The following is a 20,221-nucleotide window of genomic DNA, read 5'->3' on the forward strand; positions in this document are numbered from 1 at the left end:
TTAGTATGAGAATAATTTTGATACCTCACTGATGTTCATAGAAAAACTATTTACTTTAAAGAAATATGTAAATATATGTAACAAAAAACAAGAGGTCAAAAGAATTTTAAAAACAAAGGATGTTAATCAACCCCTAGGAACAGTCAACAAGACATAGCCTTGGGAGAGGGAATAGCCACAATAGTCAAGCTAAGAAATGAAAACAAAATAAGCTCAAGGAGAACTAAATGGTTAATGAGACCAAACAGAAAATTACTGGAACTGTGTGTGAACTATCATAATCGGCATACTAAAAGATCCACCCTCAGGCAAAGAAAGCCCCCTACTAACAAGGCCCCCTTCCTCATAGAACATGTGAAGTGAAAAGAGAGAATACTGTACCTTTAAATGGAGACAAGGCTTGCAAGAACTAATGAGAATAAGGGTGACTAAACATAATTATAAAAGAACTGATAACAGTTGCTCAAAGTGTATAAAACATTTTTCCATGTATTAAGGTGTGCTAGCTGTGTGGATTTACCACTTAGCACCCATCTCTGCGCAGATATGCAATAAACAAATATCTTAGCTCTGTGTGTGGATCAGCTATTGCACACCAGGTGAAGAACTCAGATTTGGGATGTTTTAGTTGTTGCTAAGTAGTGCTTACCCTAAGTCAAGGACTTTTCAAGCTTCCCATGCTCTGCAGGTGAGCAGGTGCACAGAAGCTGGGAGGGAGCAGAGACAGGACAGGTGACCTGAATGAGCCAAAGGGATATTCCATACTATATGATGTCATGCTCAGTATATAAACTGAGAAGAGTTGGCTGGGAGGCACTGATTGCTGCTCAGGGACTGGCTAGGCATCAGTCAGCAGGTGGTGAGCAATTGTATTGTGCATCACTTGTTTTTCTTGGGTTTAATTTCTCTCTCTTTTTCTTTTTCCTTTTAATTACAATTATTACTATTATAACTATTAATATTAAAATTTTCTTTATTTCAGTTATTAACCTGTTCTTATCTCAACCCATGGGTTTTACCTTTTTTTGATTCTCCTCCCCATCCCACCAGGGGAGGTGGGGGAGTGATCAAGCAGCTGCGTGCTACTTAGCTGCCAGCTTGGCTCAGGTTAAACCATGACAAATGTATACAACTTGGAGATGTGTATCAAAAAGACAGCAATACTACATTAATCAGACAAGAGGATAAATTAAGGGCTCCCCAGTTAAGATTAAACAGGCTTCATACAGAAAAAAGTAAAGACCTAAATATTAACTGTTGTATAGAAATACTAAAAAGCAAAATTGGCCTCTAAAGAAATCTGAGTGTCAATTATAATAATTTTGCATGGTGAAAAATGAAGTTGCCAATTATAGTATAAAATTTAATAACAATAGACAGTGTGGCCATCTAAAATAATATTTTTTTCTTTTTAAATTAAGAGGACAAAAAGTGAAATTATCTACTCAGCACATAAAATTACCTATTTTCATTCACAAAAATCACCCTCTACATAATGTTCAATTTATGAAACACACAATGCAGCAACAATCCCTATATACATTTAGAAAAACCCTTATGAAGTGTTTTTGAGAGATACTCTTTCACAATTACTATCTGATCAATTTCTATAAAATCATTTAAAATTTTACAGCAAGTTATTAAATATATGGTGACTAGATTACTTTTTCCAGCATTTCCAAGATAAGCAAAGGAGAAATTTTCCCCTTGAAGTGTTAGTCTATGGTATGGAATATCCCTTTGGTCAGTTGGGGTAAGGTATCCTGGCTGTGTCCCCTCTCAACTTCTTGTGCACCCCCAGCCTACTCGCTGAGAGGGGGCAACATGAGAAGGAGTAAAGGCAATGACACTGTAAGCACTGTTCAGCAGTAACTGAAACATTAGTATGTTATGAACTGTTTTCAGCACAAATCCAAAACATAGCACCATGCAAGCCTATTATCAATAAATTTAACTCTATCCCAATCAAAACCAGTACTTCTTATATGTAAATCTGTACAGCTTAAATTTATGTATATCCTTTCAATTCCAGTTTCTATAATGAAAGCAATAATTATCTTTAAAAAAATGAACACCAAAAAAAACCCCCAACCACAAACAAACAGTAATAGCTTCATAAAACCACAAGTACATAAGAAAAATCTATAAAATAAGGACACTACTTTTACCCACTAAAAATAACAAACAAAACCCCCAAATTCAGTAACATCTCACCTGCATCAGCTCTGGACCGCTGACCTGGCGATTTTCCAAATGGAGTCTTCATTCATCTGTGTTTAAGTGAGCAGCAAAGCTGCTAGACTAGGGTGAAAATTCAGTTCCTCCCAAAATATCTTCTTACTCTCGTAATACAACAGCTACTTATTAATCCACCGTCCAATCACCAATTTGTTCTTCCTCAAAAATAGGAGAAGCACTTTCAATTATATCATTCTGAAAAACAAGCCAGAAAGTACAGTCTGATTTGAGACCTGGTTAAAATAAACATAAAAATGAAACAAAATATTTTTTCTTTCATACTCGATCAGAAGTCCTTTCATTCAGTAAACAGAGGGTGGGTAGGCAAGACAACAGCCAAATATTAAGGCTCATACCGTTGTATCACAAATGGAGTTTGTTACCTGGCATGCAAAGAGCCAATCTCACAAACAGAGCCAAGATATCATTTATTGCAAGTCTGCACAGAGGTAGGTGCTAGCTTTATGGATTTACCACCTTTGCATACCAGGTAACAAACTCCATTTGTGAGGCAACAATTTTTGGTGACCCAGGTGGGACAAGTCTTGCCTGGATCGTCTTGCTATCCTGAAGAACAGTGGTGACTGAAGCAGACTCTAGTGCACACTGACCAGTTTGATCGGGGACTCTGCCAAGTTTCCCTCCTGTGCTCAAGCGCTAAGTGACATGATAGTGCAATGCAAGCCTAATGAGGTATCAGCTAAGGAACTGCAAGGGGGCCTCGGTGAGTGGAAAATTCTGCTCTGATCTGTTGTTTCCAGTCTGGGTTTCGGGTCTGTTCTCTGTAAGTCACTCTATCCTGAGGATCGCAGCAGTAGCTTATTTTGACTTCTGTATGTAGACGCTTGAGAAGGGAAATTATATTACCTTCCATTTGCTGAGTACACGAAGTTCTGGTTAAAGAAAATTTCCTAGGAAATAACATGGGTTCTGGTTCCTCCATCAAGATACCCCTTTGCACTCCTTTAGGATGCATCCTGAAAAATTGGAACTATTTTGGCAGGGATCCCTTAACTAAAAGAAAATTACACAGATCTTGTAATCAATGGTGACCAAAGTATAAGATGGACAATGGTGAGAAACAGCCAGAAAATGGGACTTTGAATTATAACACTATATTGCAGTTAATGCTTTTCTGTAGAAGAGTGGGTAAATGGGATGAAGTACCATATGTTGGTTTGTTCTTTGCCTTGCATGATAATCATGAAATGAGGAAGAAATGTAAATTGTTAGACAATGATCTGAATGGTATCTATGCATTGGCTGAAAGTGGACTAAAGAAGACTCAGAGGCGCTGTTTGGCTTGTGATATTGGGAAGGGGTGTATTAAGGGAAACAAGGAAGATATACAATTGTTGGTCCCACCAATCAGACAAGAGGCTGGTAGCAATTCTGATGAACAATCTCCCCAAATGGAAGAGAGAAATTTCTCTCCCATTTCAGGAAGAACTCTGGTTCAGCACCTGGTGATACAGGCACCACTCCAGCAGGCAGTGAGAGTTGAAGGTTTGCCACTGTTTGCACATATCCTGTTTACCAGCTCAGACTTATTAAATCGGAAACAATCAGTGGGATTGTATAGAGAAAATCCAGATAAAATGTATCAGAGGAATCAATTGTGCTGAATCATAATCCTATCTGGAGTGACATGCAAACACTGTTAAACACTCTTTTTACTCCAGAAGAAAAGTGATTGGTTTTGGAAAAAGCCAAACAAGAGAATCAGAGGCGAAATGCTAACAATGATCCTGCCAGATTTATGCCTAAAACTGATCCAGAATGGGACCCAAATTCTGGTGCTGGGAGGGGAACAATTAAACAGTATCAGCAATTGATTTTATATGGTATACAACATGGGGTCCCAAAATCAAAGAATGTGTCAGAGTTATTTGAAGTTAGACAAGGAAATTATAAGAATCCCTCAGCATTTTATAAGAGATTGTGTGAGGCAGCTAGAAGGTGGACTAACTTAGATCCTGAAGATGAAACTAATAGGAGAATGTTTAATATGTTGTTTATTGGACAATTGGCTTCAGATATAAGAAAAAAGTTACAGAAAATAGAAGGGGTAGGAGGAATGACTATCTCTCAATTGACAGAGGTAGCCTACAAAGTATATAATAATCACAGAGGTAGCCTATAATGTATATAATAATCGAGATGAAACAGAGAAAAAAGAAAGATTAAAAGATCACAAAATTCAGGCTAATTTGTTAGCTGCTATGATTGCTGGGAATTCAATGAGAGGCAAGGGAAGACATTGAAGATATTATCGAGGAAATATCTGGGCTAGAGGTAGAGGCTGGGGCTGGAATTCTGGATTGATTTTAGAAAGTTCCATGGGGCCAAATCAATGTGCCTATTGTAAAGGAAAGAGATGTTGGAAAAACAAGTGTTCAAAAAGAACAACCATTCCCCAAGGGGGAAAAGACCCCTGAAGCTGATCTGATTATGCTGGGGGCTTCAGATTCAGACTGAAGAGGACCAGGGGACAATATTAAAATTTCCTGAGCTGATCCCCTGGGTTCCAGTTCAGCTGGGGAATGAAACTATTGATTTTGTGGTCGATACTGGAGTGACATATTCAGTTGTAACTAGTTGTAAGGGTCCTTTTTAAGTAATAGCTATATGCCAGTTGTGGGGGTCATGGGAAAGCAAGCTTTGAAACTGTTTTTAAAACTGATGGAATGCAAAATTGGAAGTAAAACTGTAATTCAGGAATTCCTCTATATGCTGGAATGTCCCTTACCCCTCTTAGGGCGAGATCTGTTGTGTAAAATAAGAGCACAGGTAACTTTCTCTGATAAGAGAATACAGCTACACCTGCCAAAGGAAACAGCTTGGAAGGCTCAAATCTGTTTATTAACGGAGAAACAATGGGTAGATGCAAACATCCCAGAGGAAATTTTGGATGCTGTAACACCCACTGTATGGGCAACCCACAGACCTGGAAGAGCAAAGAACACAGTACCAGTAAAGGCTGAATTAAAACCCAGACCATAACCAGTAAGAAAAAAAGCAATATCCTATTAAGTTAGAAGCTCATTTGGGTTTAGAACCACTAATAAATGATTTTATTCAACATGGACTATTGAAGGAGTGTCAGTCTGAATATAATACCCCAATCTTACCAGTTAAGAACCCCTGGACTCAAGAATACCAATTGGTGCAAGACTTGAGGGAAATTAATCAAATCACAGTTGATGTACATCCCATGGTTCCGAACTCATACCTTGCTATCATCTTTACCTAATAACAATGTCTATTTTACAGTATTGGATTTAAAAGATGCCTTCTTTTGCATACCCCTGGAGGAGGAGACTCAAAAAACTTTTTGTGTTTGAAAGGGGAAAACACAACGGGACGAAAAGTTCAACTCTGCTGGAATGTGTTACCCCAGGGATTCAAGAATAACCCTACTTTGTTTGGTAATGTATTGGCCAAAGAACTGGAAGATTGGCAAGGTAAGATTTCTTCGATTACCTTGCTTCAGTATATAGATGATATCCTACTGGGAGCCACAATGAAACAGGAATGTCAGGCAGCCACCATTAGCTTGCTGAATTTTTTGGGACTTGCTGGGTACCAAGTATCACAGAAAAAAAAGCACAAATTGCTCAGCTAACTGTAGAATATCTGGGTTTTGAGATTTTGCAGGGCAAGAGAAGATTTGGAGCAGAACAAAAAGAGGCAATATACCGTATAGCTCCTCCAAAATCAAAGAAAGAATTAAGAGGATTTTTGGGAATGGCCAGGTGGTGTTGCCTGTGGATACCAAATTTCAGTCTAATTGCTAAACCATTATAATATGCTGCCATCAAAAAATTCTTGAATGGACTCCTGAATGTTGTAAAAGCTTTGACACTATAAAAGTGGAACTTATGAGGGCTCCCACTCTGGGATTGCCAGACTTGAGTAAGCCTTTCACTTTATATATATATGAAAAACAACATGTGGCCTTAGAAGTTCTAACTCAAACCCTTGGAGACTGGAAAAGGCTGGTGGCATACTTCTCTAAGCAATTAGATGAAGTGAGCAAAGCCAGCATACCTCAGAGCAGTGGCGGCAATGGTCTTATTAATTACAGAGGCTTGAAAATTGACTTTGGGACAACCCATTATTGCTTTTGTGCCTCATGCTGTTTTGGCAGTATCGGAGCAGAAGGGCCATCGCTGGTTGCCCCCAAACAGATTGATTAAATATCAGGCATCCCTGATCAAACAAGATGATGTCACTTTGAAGGTGACTTCCATCCTGAATCCTACTCCCCATTAATGAAAATAATGAGTTGGAACATGACTGTCTACATGTCATAGAACAGGTGTACTCCAGCCAACCAGATCTGAAAGATATACCCTTAGAGAATCTGGACTGGGAGTTATTCACTGATGGAAGCAACTTTATGGACAACAGGCAGCAAAAAGTAGGATATGCTGTAGTAACTTTGAAAAATGAAGTAGAAATTAAGCCGTTACCTGTTAATACATCAGCTCAAAAAGCCAAAATGATTGCATTGACTTGAGCCCTAGAACTGTCTGAAGATAAACAAGTAAATATTTATACGGATTCAACATGTGCATTTGGGGTAGTACACACTCATGGGGCCATTTGGAAACAACAAGGGCTTTTATCCTCACAAGGAACTGCAATCAAACATGGGAAAGAAATTTTAAGACTCTTACATGCAGTTCAAAAACCAAAAGAACTATCTGTGATTCACTGCAAGGTTCACCAGAAGGGAAAAACAGATGTAATTAGAGTTAATCGAAGAGCAGACGAAGCTGCAAAACAAATAACTCTATCAAATTCTATAATGGGAGCTTTGATTCCTATTGATAAGTTAGTATTGAGAGCCTCCAAATTACTCTGAAAGGGATGATCAATTGGCAAAACTTCTGAACTGTACCAAAAGTGAAAATGGATGGTGAACAATGGACGCTGGATTATAGTTACTGCTCCATTAATGAGGGAATTAATAAAGAAAACTCACCAGAAAACCCATATGGGAGCCGAGGCAATAGTGGCAAGCATAAGGTGTTATGCTGTAGGGCTGAGAATGCAACAGCTTGCTAATATTATTGTAAAACAATGCCTGATTTGTTGCAGAAATAATCCAAAAATATAGAAAAGACCCCCTCCAGGACAAGTTAAGAGAGGACATAGTCCAGGGGAATATTGGCAAATAGATTTCTCTGACTTACCAAGATGTAATTGGTATAAATATCTGCTGGTACTTATAGATACATTTTCTGGATGGGTAGAAGCTTTCCCATGTTGAACTAACAAGGCAAAGTAAGAGATACTTACTGAATACATGTTATCATTGGGGCATACTCTATCGTCACTTCATAGATGCCTGAACGAAAGAGCACCTGTACATCTAGACACCCCAGTACATACCTTCCAACCAGGAGATCTAGTTTATATCAGAACCTGGGAAGATGAATCTCTGAAAGAATGCTGGAAAAGACCATATTTGGTATTATTAATCACACCCACAGTGATCAAGGTAAAGGGAATAGACTCTTGGATTTACTACACTCGAGTGAAGAGCGCCCTTCTGGAAGGGTGGAAGTCAAGAGAGACCAGACCTCTGAAACTGAAATTAACACGGAATCAATGAACAGTAAAGCACCTGGACAAATTGGGAATCAGTAGTTCATTTAGATTGTATACAGGAAGAAATTTTATTATACTTTGTATTATTAGGAATAGTAACATTGTTATTGTATCTTTACAAGTATACTGACTTCTGGAATTAGAAATGAATGAACTAAATAGGTTGATAGTCTTCTTTTACTTGAGGTTACCAATGCTCAAAAGCAGGGGTCTTCCAACTACGGCCCGTGGGCTGGATACGGCCCCCCAGGGTCCTCAATCCGGCCCCCGGTATTTACAGAACCCCCCCGCCGGGGGTTGGGGGGGGAACCAAGCAGCCGCACATGACTGCCTGCCGCTGCATCCGCGCCGGCCCCCTGGTTAAAAAGTTTGAGGACCCCTGCTCAAAAGGAACCAGGATAGTCCATGGGACTGTAACATCTACCTCAAACTAATTGAGGGAGCAATGAAAATTGCAAATAAGACAAATTGTTGCATCTGTACACACTTCCCTGAACATGCAAAGAAAGGAATCTCACTTACAGGAATCCCTGTTCCAGCAGAAATATCTCAGCAAAACCTATGGAGAAATACTTCTCTCAATACCAGTTTAAATAGCCAACAAGAATGGGATAGAGAAATTCCAGATCACCAGAGTGGTTATGGTAAATGTGTCCAGCAGTGTACTCCTCCAAAAGGCATTGGTAAATTTGACTGTAATAATAACATGGTTATAGTAAGAAACTATTCTAAGTGCAGTGACATCATTAATTGGGGAGGGAATTTTCAAAAGTCCTGGCCTGTTCCAGAAAGAAAAGGCTGGTATTGGCTTTGCGGGAAAAAGGCTAGAAAAAATTTACCAAAGAATTGGGCAGGAATATGTACCTTAGGAGCACTAGTTCTGAGCACTACAGTAATGGAATAATTAGTTTCTAAAGTCTGGTTGAGAACTTGTTTAGAGAGACATAAAAGAGACCATAATCCACTGATTGAGAGACCTACAGCTTTTCATTCTTCTGCTCCGTGACTGTGGCTAGGAGTAAGTGAATTAGAAAAAGCTATTGTAAATATCTCTGCAATTATAGAAAAAAAATAGAAATGAAACTGCTGAAGCCATTGTGGCTTTACAATAGGAAGTTTAACAACTGGCTGACATTGCAATTCAAGATAGAATGGTTTTAGATATGCTTTTAACTTCACAAGGTGGAGTGTATACTGTACTAAATACTAGTTGCCGTGTATATGTGAATCAAAGTGGATGCATTTCTACTGATTTGAATGAAATTTGGAAACAAACTAAAATTTTACATAAAATACAAATGAATTATACCTCTTTAAGATTTGAAGTAACGTGGAAATGGTTAACATCTTGGTTGCCTAATTTAACCACATGGATCAAAACGTTGTTAAGCATATTAATAATTGGATTGTTAGTGTTTGTATGTGCCTGTAGATGTTGTTCAATGTTGATAATGCGAACAGGAGATAAGATGAGACTTATCTAAAGAAAAGTATTCTTAGATAGTCTCAAACTGGTCGACTACATGATTAATAGAAGGCCAGTCTATTATTTAACTTGAAATTTAGACAAAATATGTAAATATCTATAATGAAAAACAAGAAAATTGAAAAACAGAGGATGTTACAGTTAACAAAACACAGTCTTGGGAGGAGCAGACAGCATAAATATGTCAAGCTGGGGCACAACATAATAAGCTCAAGAAGAATAAGACCAAACAGAAAATTACTGGAACTATGTGTGAACTATCCTAATTAGCATAATAAAAGATCCACCCTCGAGCAAAGAGAGCCCCCTACTAACAAAGCCCCTTCCCCACAGAACAAGTGAAGTAGGGGAAAGAAGAATGCTGTACCTTTAACCAATGAGAATTAAGTGTGACTTAGCATAATTGTAAACAATTGTTCAGAGTGTATAAAATGTTTTACTCTTTTAAGAGGTATGCTAGCTTTGTGGATTTACCACCTAGCACCCATCTCTATGCAGACTTGCAATAAATGATCTTGGCTCTGTGTGTAAGATTGGCTCTTTGCACACTGGGTAACATACTCCATTTGTGAGACAACAGTACTTTTCCTCATATACCGAATACAAGTTCTGTATCAGATCGAAGTCATCCACAGATAGCTACACATAGAAAAACCTCATTAAAACCCCCCAACTTTGCTTAGTACAGGGAAGAATGACTACTACTTTAAAAACCCTGCCTGAAAGCAGAAAAATCTGCACTAAACCCCCCACAGATTCTATTGCAATACTCAAACTACCAATTTGATAAGTTTATATGTAATAAGTAACTAAAGGTAATTTGCTGATCAACCAAGGTAAGCAAGAGGAAGGAACCCATTGTGGTGGTCTTAAGAACTTCCTGTTTAACAAGAAGAGACATGTCCACAATGTTATCTTGCTGCACCAAACATGGGAACGTCCTGTCTGACGAGAAACCAGGATAACAGAAGCAGCAGAGGGGCGTACTGAAGGTGTCAGAAGCGACCTCGGGGAAGATAAAAAGAGCTGCTCAGCTTGCTTGAATTTGCGTGCCGTTGGTGGAGCAGGAGACTTCCCGGCCGCCCAGCGCTGTTCTGCTTACTTGTCGCTTGCTTTAATAAATCAAATTTTCTAATCGGCCAGTCTCTGTCATTTAATTGGACAGGTAAACTCTAACAATTTTGGTGCCGTGACTCGGATAAGGGCAATCTGGCCTGAGGTCCGTGGCAGGGGAGGCGCCCCGCTGGATAAGCGGCCCTTGTCAGGGTGCTTCTACGCCAAATCCTTTACCGACGAACCTCAAATGTGACAGTACGCAAATAAAACCGGTTACCCCATAACCTTTGTGCACGAAGCCCGAATGAAGACGCAGGACGCGTGAGTATAGGCCGGTTAACCATTCGGTTGGGGTTGGGTATCCTGAAGCGTGCTTGTGTGCGACGCCCAGGGAGGGCGAAGTGAGTGCGGACCCTCAGTAGTGCGGTTTCCAGACCCCGCGAGGGGCTGCGCCACGAACCAGGGGAAGCGACTGCGTGAGTGAAAGAAGGCGCCTCGGAAGACGGGACAGAGGAAAAGCAAGCCCTCTGATCCCATGGGTGGTTCTGGGGTCCAGATTAGGCTCCCACAGATACCACCGGAGAGTCCGCTAGGACTCATGATAAAATTTTGGGATGCGTACCCTTCTAGGCAGGGTAAGAGTAAAGTAAGATTGATACACTACTGTATGGAAGTTTGGGGTGGGAAACAAATCAGGGGCGACCACCCCTATTGGCCAGTCTTCGGGGCATCTGAAGAGTGGATATGCCAGGCTTTGAATATATATGTGAATTCAGAAGACCCTTTTTGCCTGGAGGAAAGTGAGTATGCTTCCTTATGGATAGGCTCGGAAACTAGGGCCCTTTTGTTCCCGTTAAAAGAAAACAAAGGGGGGAAAAAGAAGAATAGTAGAAGTGAGGATGAGATCCCTACCTCTCCCCCTCCGTATATACCTCCACCGCCCCCCCCCCCCCCCAGCCCTTACCACCTCCCTCACTCCCCTCCCGCTGCTATCTAGACCCTGTGAAAGTGTTAAAGTGTCGGGGTGAGTTTGTACAAACCTCCGAAGGTGCGACTGAGTCATGCTGGACGCATGGCAGGGTGTTTGCTGTTTGCCTGCGAAGGCATGGTATGTAATAACACAGACTTAAAGCAACAAGTAGCAGATTTGCATTCAGGGTCAGAAAGAGTTAAAACAGAAGTGCTGCTGCAGAGGCAGGCTTGTGTAACCTGCAGAGCAGGAAGAGCATCTCCTGCCCCGAACCCTTCTGCTGGTGAGGAGGAGGGGGTTGCTGTTGCTGACAACTGAGCAGAAGGACCTGACAATGTCACCCCGATTGCTGCAGCATTTGCAGTACAACAGGACCCGTAACGGCCCCTCTAGGGCAGGGAAGGGGTCTGAGGAGAGTAAAGGTGAATCTCTGAATGGGGAAATTTAGGTGTTTGAAAGTTGATAAATTCCAGGTAAGGAAAAAATGCTTTACCTGTTACAGTAAAAATGATAAGGGGGAGGCTTGCTCAGTTCAGATAAAAACAATATCCCTTGGTCAGCAAGGCTGTGGGGGATATTGGCAGAAAAACTGAAATAAAATACACTCTGTAGTAGATCTACTAATGTAAATCTGTGTGTTTTGCCATGACAGTGACTTGTTATGGGATGTGCAGATGAAACTGCATTGACAACGAAGTACAAGGAATAAGGTTGGTCGGGTGCCTCCTACCATAGTCAAGGGCAAGACTGGGTTGGCCTCTGTGTTTGCCACCAAGAAGAATCTTGAGCTCCGCTGTTGGCTGCAACCCAGTAGGCGTTGAGCGGTGGGAACATGTGCCATGCCAGACCTTGATGTGAGGAACGGCCCCCGCTGTTATAAGAGGGTCATCCAGGAAGGAAGAACATAAGATGGCCCATTGAGGCACTGATTTGGAAATTGGAAACCACCTGGCCGACCACGAGGCCTGACAAGTAGAAGAGGAGGTAGGAAAGGAGGAATTATCCTTAATACCAGACGGTAAAATCCAAACTGTAAGTACAGATCAGGAACCAAACTATTCTAAAGAAGACCTAAAGCTAATTCAGGACATGAATGATAAAATAAAAATAAATAAGTGGACTTATTTGGCGGATGGTCGTATAGTGGTACCATCCAATTTAATATGGACCACAGCCCTAATAGAACATAATAAGATGCATTGGGGAGCTGATAATTTATATAAAAGTCTAAATCAGAAATTGATAGGGTGGAACTTGTATACTGTAATAAAACAGGTGACTCAGCAATGTGAAATGTGTTTGAAAATTAGCCAGGGCAACAGTGGCAAGTTGATTTTTCCAGACTCCCAAGAAAAGGGGGGGTACCGATATTTATTAAATGAATGGACACCCCAACATATCATACAGTATTATGGACCTGCAACTTGGAATCACAATGAACTCATTAGCGGTGCTCAAGAACCTATCTACAATCTGAATCGTATCATTTGGCTACAGGCTGTCTTGGAAATTATTACTAACAGACCAAGCAACTCAAATACAAAATGCAATTTATTAACACAGAATGATTCTCGATTACCTGCTAGCCGAAGAAGGAGGTGTTTGTGGTAAATTAAATGTTTCCAATTGTTGTTTGAAAATTGATGGCAATGGTGAGGTAGTTAAACAAATCACATCAGAGATAGGGAAGTTAGCCCATGTTCCCATCCGAACTTGGAAAGACTGGAATATTGACCTGTTTTCCTGGCTTCTCGGGAGCCCCTGGGTAAAACGAATCCTATTTTATTTGTTATGTGGATTAGCCACCTTATTGTTTTTGCCATGTGCTGTTCCATGTTTTATAAGATTAATTCAACACGTTATAACTAACATGCAATTTGCTACTATGATTTCATCCAATGGCGTTAAACAAATTCGAGTAGTACGCCGAAATGTACAGTCGACAATACAGATTATATAGTTAACACAATAACAATTTAATAGCAAACAGGAATCTGGGAATAATTAACTATTAACAATTCATATAACAATGTAGTCTGATTAAGAATACAAATAGAATGGCAAAGAAAACAACCGTCAGGAACGCACAGACGAGGATGTGGTAACGTCTTTTATACTTTTCCACCTCCGCCATAAGTTCTTGACGTGTGACAGTTGAAAAACGCACCCTCTGCCTAAACAACAATGAAAAAAAAAAAAAAAAGGTTTTGATTCCCCTTTATAATGAACCATACAGGTTAGACGTTTAAAAAACACTCACCTTACGGGATGTTCAGAGGGGGAAATGCGCACTCCAGACCCTTCCTCCCTGGCAGGTGACGTGGCGGTCTGATGGTGAGAAAACATTGCATTGAAAGCAAGGACCTGCCATTTGGCCATAGTGCCATAAATGTTACCATTAACAAACTTACCGGAGTGGTAAGCTCGGGAAATGGGTCCAGGACTTCATCTGGACACTCAGCAGCCATCTTTTATCGTGTATGCCTTTGAACATGCGCAATTTTAAACCCCACAGAATGTACTGGAAAAATCTGGAAAGACCGCGCATGCGAAATCCCTATAGTCTAGCCATGATAGTGACGCATATAATAAAAAAAAAAAAGAAAAAGGAATGTTTAACGAAACTATAGTATTTATAGTTCATTTATTACTTAAGTGGAATGTATAGTTATAAGTGTTGGTTTTAGCTTTTGTTTTTGTAGGTTATTATTATATGTATTACCCAACCCTTTGGATTTATTTTGGAAACCATGTGTTTGACGCAAAGTAACTTCGATGAACCATTTGACAACCAGTAAACAACAAAAAACCATTTATTAACAAACATGAACTAGAAGTTGAATAACAGAATAACAGTCCAGCAAAGTCTCATGTGACGTGGAAAACAGGCTTCTTCACTCGTGAGTCCAGCACAGTCCTGAATAATGTCGGGGTGGTAACTCCATCTGTTCCCTCCACGATAGTCTGTCTCTGGTCCTTGGTATTTTTCTTCACGAGGTAACAAAGATGAACAGAAACCAATGACAAGTCACATGGTAACTTTGCTGGAGATCAACAGGTTTCTTTTGTTTATATAACAGTCTCTCGCACTCTGCTTTGGTATCCCATGGGTTCCACTACTCGGGGCGGACTGCGAGGAAGAGATCGCACTCTTCTGTACCGGCGTGACCAAAAACACTCACAAAAGCACATACTGATGGTTACTGTAGTCACGATGAGACAAAGGCTGAACAGCAAAACCGTACAAAGTGCGTCGTCTCCTGCTCCCATCTTTTCCAAAATGATAAGGATTGTTTGTGGCGAGACAAACAAATTGGTCCGTGACCCTCCTGGTCAAGATTCAGGCTAATGCCCTGACCAAAACTGCACAATGAAAACGCATGCGCGGCCTAACCTTAAAGGGGCATGAAAATTTACCCTTTTAAATGCCCACCTCTTGGCTCTTGATTCTTAACCCCCACAAACAAACCTTATATATGCTAAGAAATGTTTTATTTTGTTTTGTTATGTAATCCTGTTATGATAATGTTTTGAAATTAGCTTATGACATGTTTGAGTTTTGAATTGTTAGCTAACGTTTGTTAGGGATTTATAGTTATTGTTAGTCATTTTTAGTTATTGCCTGTTATTGTTTATTGATAATGGTAAATGGGTTTAATGCTTAGATAAAGATTGTTAACCTCGTTTGTATAGTTGGCAGAATCTTTTCTCTATCTCTATCTATGCCACCCACGGAGCAGCAATGTTGAGCCACGGGGCGGTGTGAAGGACGTTATTGGGACATCGCTATCTGTCTCACCATTGCTGGCTGACCGCAAAACAACACAGAGACGGAGATACCCGAATCACCCAGAATAGGAGATCTCCGGGGAATACCCTGCTTAAAACACCCTACTTCCGGACATTTACGTTAGGTTGTTTGCCGATGTCTAAATTGTGATAGGGATTGGTCCTGTGTTTCATTTAAGAGACAACCTTACTGTATGAAATGTCACAATGATTCGATACGTACCAGGGGACCAGAGGATCAAGTGGAAATTCGTAAATTATTTTGTGGATGGGAACTGTCAGTACCTGAACTTTGGGAAGTATATGAAACAGACTGGTATAGAGTTTTAGGACAGTGTACTATAAGATCCGCCTGGAAACGGGCACAACAACCAAACAGGTGGAAATATATTTGAGAGATAACTAACTCTTTAGACCTTGGAAATTATTGACAGGATAACAGCAAAATTCCCCTGAAGACTACCTGCTGCTGCCGAGAAGATATTGATATCCCGTTGTTCTCTGCAAAAGAGTAGACGAGGAAAGGCAGAGAGGTACTGAACAGTGGGGAAATGAAAGCTACTATCCTATTAATGGTATTGATTACCATGACTTTAAAAAAAAATGAACATCAACCCTTCAATTGGACCTTAGGTTGATGGGAATATTCAATAGAAGTTCGGTATAACGTGACAGCCGGATCCCCAAAATTCCAAGTTAAATTGGAAGATTTAGTCTTTTCTGAACTAGACCCACCCGGTCGACGAGAAAGAGCAATAAAACCATTTTATCTCTGCCCCAGTTCGAATCCAGGGAAAAGCTATTGCAATTTCCTTAATCACTATTACTGTGCATATTGGGGATGTGAAACCATAGCTTCAAACTGGGACGTAGCCATTAAAAATAGATTCTTAAATATAACATGGGGACCCAGAGGATGCAATCCGCCAGCTCCTAGCTGGGATAGACACGTAGAGGGCCCCCATCTTGGCAACTGTAAGCATGTTATACTAGAAATCCTACAGCCTAATGACCACGGATGGCTATTAGGACGAACCTGGGGAATAAGATATTGGGTACCTGGAGCTGATAGAAGGGTCTTAATATTTATTCAGAAACATGAACTATAAACGCCACAAGCAGTGGGACCCAACAGAGTTATTAAAGAACAAAAAGGTAAAAAGAAAAAGCTAAAGGTAAAGAATTTTACAACCACAGTCACCCTGGCTGACTACTTTAATTTCTACTTTGGCAGGACCCCTCATAATGTTGTTATTGGTTCTGACTTTCGGACCCTGTATCATTAATAAATTTGTAACTTTTGTGAAAAGCAGGTTGGAAGAAGTGCAGCTAATGGTGATGAAGCAATTGGAACTAGAGATGAAAATCATACCAAATGAAAATCCTGAATTAGATGCAGCTTGTGAGGTATTGTCTAGGTTTGATCAGCAAATTATTTATAAATAAAAGAAGGGGGGAATTGTAATAAGTAACTAAAGGTAATTTGCTGATCAACCAAGGTAAGCAAGAGGAAGGAACCCATTGTGGTGGTCTTAAGAACTTCCTGTTTAACAAGAAGAGACATGTCCACAATGTTATCTTGCTGCACCAAACATGGGAACGTCCTGTCTGACAAGAAGCCACGATAACAGAAGCAGCAGAGGGGCGTACTGAAGGTGTCAGAAGCGACCTCGGGGAAGATAAAAAGAGCTGCTCAGCTTGCTTGAATTTGCGTGCCGTTGGTGGAGCAGGAGACTTCCCGGCCGCCCAGCGCTGTTTTGCTTACTTGTCGCTTGCTTTATTAAATGAAAATTTTAATTGACCAGTCTCTGTCATTTAATTGGATAGGTAAACTACAACATATAGAAGATCTACAAAAGTCATTGGTGATTTGCTACATATAAATTCAGATATCTGAAACATTTAGTAATCACATTCCTCTAGATTAGGGGGATATAGGAGGACAGTGTTTTAAAGTATTTTCCAAGATTTAAATTACAGGCACTTGTTATCACCCAAAATTTTGAAGAATTACAGATTAACTATTTCAGACTAATGTTTTTGTACAGCAAACATTTTTCCTAACTAAACCATTCATTTCAGTGCTGCACAAGGCTAAAACTACAGTTTAGGTCAGCTGTCATTTTAGCTTGGTTTCTTTAAGAAATGTGATTGCTGTAATCATGTACTCTGTAATCTATAAAAAAGTGGCCTTCTCACTTTCACTTTTTTTCTTCCCAACAGCAGCTTTGGAACCTGCTGTTAATTTTGACAAAAGGGTAAAAAACAGAGGAATCCCCCTAACTAGTGACCCAGCTGTGGGAAAAGGCATATAATACAAGTGCTATGCTGAAACTTGCATTTACATCTACTAACACTTTACCAATTCTTCCATGAACCACATCCACTAACTCCTAGGAATATTAGACCAAGGTAGAGGAATATTACTAGGAATAAAGAGCAATAGACACAAACAAAATTAAATACTAGTTTTTCATGTTTCTAGTTTAAGCAAGTATTTAGCATTTTATAGTTTTTGGAAACATCTGTGCTATGTTTGGAAGAACTATCTTTTTAGAAATTCAGCCAGAAAGCAATAAGAATATGTGAAATTAAACTTAAATATCTATTTAAAGGAACTTATCAGTTTTTCCATATTTCATCTCTTCCTGAAAACTACCTATTATATATACAGTAATGCTGAACAGCACCAGAGGAACAATATTCAAGGTTTAAAACACATTTGAAGAAACAATAGGAAGCAATTACCCTGCATAGCTATTTCACTAGAACACAAGAACAATTTTTTTTTAAACTGTAACCAAAATCAGGAATAAAACCTCTTAACACCAATGTAGTTTTAAGAAGCTGGTACTCCTTTATTGCAGCACTCGGACATGGGGGATGGCTTTGCCTACATGTCCACCTTAGCACCAAAATTCAAGAGTTTTTATACACTTCTTCAGTCAAGTCATTGTTACATAAGTTCTTTTACATAAAAATGCATACTATGCTCACTCTTAAATTTAACCTTTACATTGATTGGTTTCACCCATCACAGGATCTCATCAATATTCCAATCTTACTATAATCATTGGTCAAATCTACTTAGCTCTACTGATTGGAATCCTTGATATGCAAATCAAGATGGGAAGGGTAAGGGGATTTCCAAGAGGCATAACTGGTGTCCATTGTACATAACTAGTATCCATGACTGTCTCCTCTGTTTCTTAAAACAAAACACAGAAAAATCCAGTAACTACCTAGTGAGGTATCTATGGTTACCTGTTTCAAAATTAACAATCCTATTTCAAACATTTAACTCTATAGATAATAAAGCAGAACATATTGTTTCTATAGTTATCCAAAACACAGCACACCTTCTATTACTATACCCATTCTATCAAACTTATATTCTTATATTTCTATATTAAATCTCATTTGATTTCAAATCTTTGTAACATTACCCCCCTTTGAAAGTTTTGAAAATAATTTCAAGACTTTCATCTTTATTTTTAAAATCTATCTATTAATACATTTTCACTCATCATATGCTGGTGGGAGCCTTAGAATCACTATTTTTCATCTTGTCTGGTCACCGCCTAAATAATCATCCAATTAAAGGTAGTCTTGTTGACAATACCAAAGACATCAAAATTATTTCACTATAGTTTAAAATACACTTTCATATTCAGTCTCACAAGGACTATGTACACATGCAAAAGAAATTAACTTTTTTTCCTCCAGACGAGATGAGAGATTATGGTTTAGAGAGAATAATCTGTAATCTAACATTATACTTTTATACTAAACAAACAACAAAAAAAACCCCAACCACACACACATGAAAAACATCAGCACTTAATTAAAATACCCTTTCCAGTAAGCTGTTGACTTGTCATCCAGGAAGTTGCAAATATTTCATATCTGTATGTATTACACGTGGGTTTTTTCTCCAGATTTCCAATCCATAGCTACCAGAGTCTAATGCTCTCTGACTGATATAAGAATTATTTACTTTAAAAAAGAAAAAGAGAGGGAGAAAATGTAAATATATATAGGGAAAAACAAGAAAAAATTTGAAAAACAGAGGATGTTATTTAAATCCTTACAAACAGTTAACAAAACAGGGCCTTGGGAGAAGGAACAGACACCATAAATATGTCAAGCTGGGGCATAACAAGATAAGCTCAAGAAGAACCAAATGGTTAATAAGTCCAAACAGAAAATTACTGGAACTATGTGTGAACTATCCTAATTAGCATAATAAAAGATCCACCCTCCAGCAAAAAAAGCCCCCTCCCCACAGAAGAAGCACGGTGTGTGTTTGTGTGTAAGAATGCCATACCTTTAAACGGAGACAAGACTTGTAAGAATGAAAATTAAGTGTGACTAAACCTAATATTGTAAACTCTCTGTGTGTATCAGCTCTTGTACACCGGGTGAAGAACACAGATTTGGGATAACATGACCAGGCTGTTTTATATGTTCCACACATGGTGGACGTGAAGTTTAATATTAAATTTACTTATTTGAAGACAGTTGATTTTACATGGGATTTCTGATTTAGCAGAGTGATCCAGCAATATACTGAAGTCACAATACCAGTGTAAGTTACATTTAGCAAAATATAGCAATTGCAATACGCAATTCAATAACAATAACAATGTGATTCCCATTAATTGTCCCTATAATATGCTCATCATCACGATGCTGGGCATCCCCAGTCACAGGGAAGGAATACATGGGTTGAAGCCAGCTCAAGCTGTTGCTCTTGATATGGAGAAATAGTGTGAAATGGGGACAATGGACATGGATTGTGATTGTATGTGTCTGCCTAAGGAATGTGGGTATGGTGACTAGTCATGGGTGCGGTGACAACTACAGTTTTGAGGAGATGCCTGCCCCTCTTCCTCTAACAAAGGGGAGACGCCTGCCCTTCTTCCTCTAACAAAGGGGCTATTTAAAAGAGAATGAGAAAAAGATGAGAGACATTCAAATGCTATCTAGAGGGAGGGAGTGCTAAGTCTCCTTGCTGGAGAAGATCGAATGGTCACAAGGACATGAATCACCTACAAACCTGC

General features: G+C 39.4%; 1 protein-coding gene across 16 annotated transcripts in view; it reads right to left on the minus strand.

The window, feature by feature from the left end:
* The window catches only part of LOC129783098 (spindlin-Z), a 97,546-nt gene that overhangs the window by 28,519 nt on the left and 48,806 nt on the right, over positions 1–20,221 (minus strand). For 9 of the 16 annotated variants that reach the window (XM_055792802.1, XM_055792793.1, XM_055792795.1 and 6 more), the window contains one exon: positions 2,215–2,433. In XM_055792802.1, the coding sequence (XP_055648777.1) occupies positions 2,215–2,266 (52 nt within the window). In that variant the 5' untranslated portion in view covers positions 2,267–2,433. Of the gene's footprint in view, positions 1–2,214; positions 2,434–12,948; positions 13,698–20,221 lie in introns of those variants that run through there. The other 7 variants (XM_055792804.1, XM_055792788.1, XM_055792794.1 and 4 more) reach the window with 4 other exon arrangements.

Source organism: Falco peregrinus, chromosome W (genome assembly GCF_023634155.1).
Source record: "Falco peregrinus isolate bFalPer1 chromosome W, bFalPer1.pri, whole genome shotgun sequence".
Lineage (NCBI taxonomy): Eukaryota > Metazoa > Chordata > Aves > Falconiformes > Falconidae > Falco > Falco peregrinus.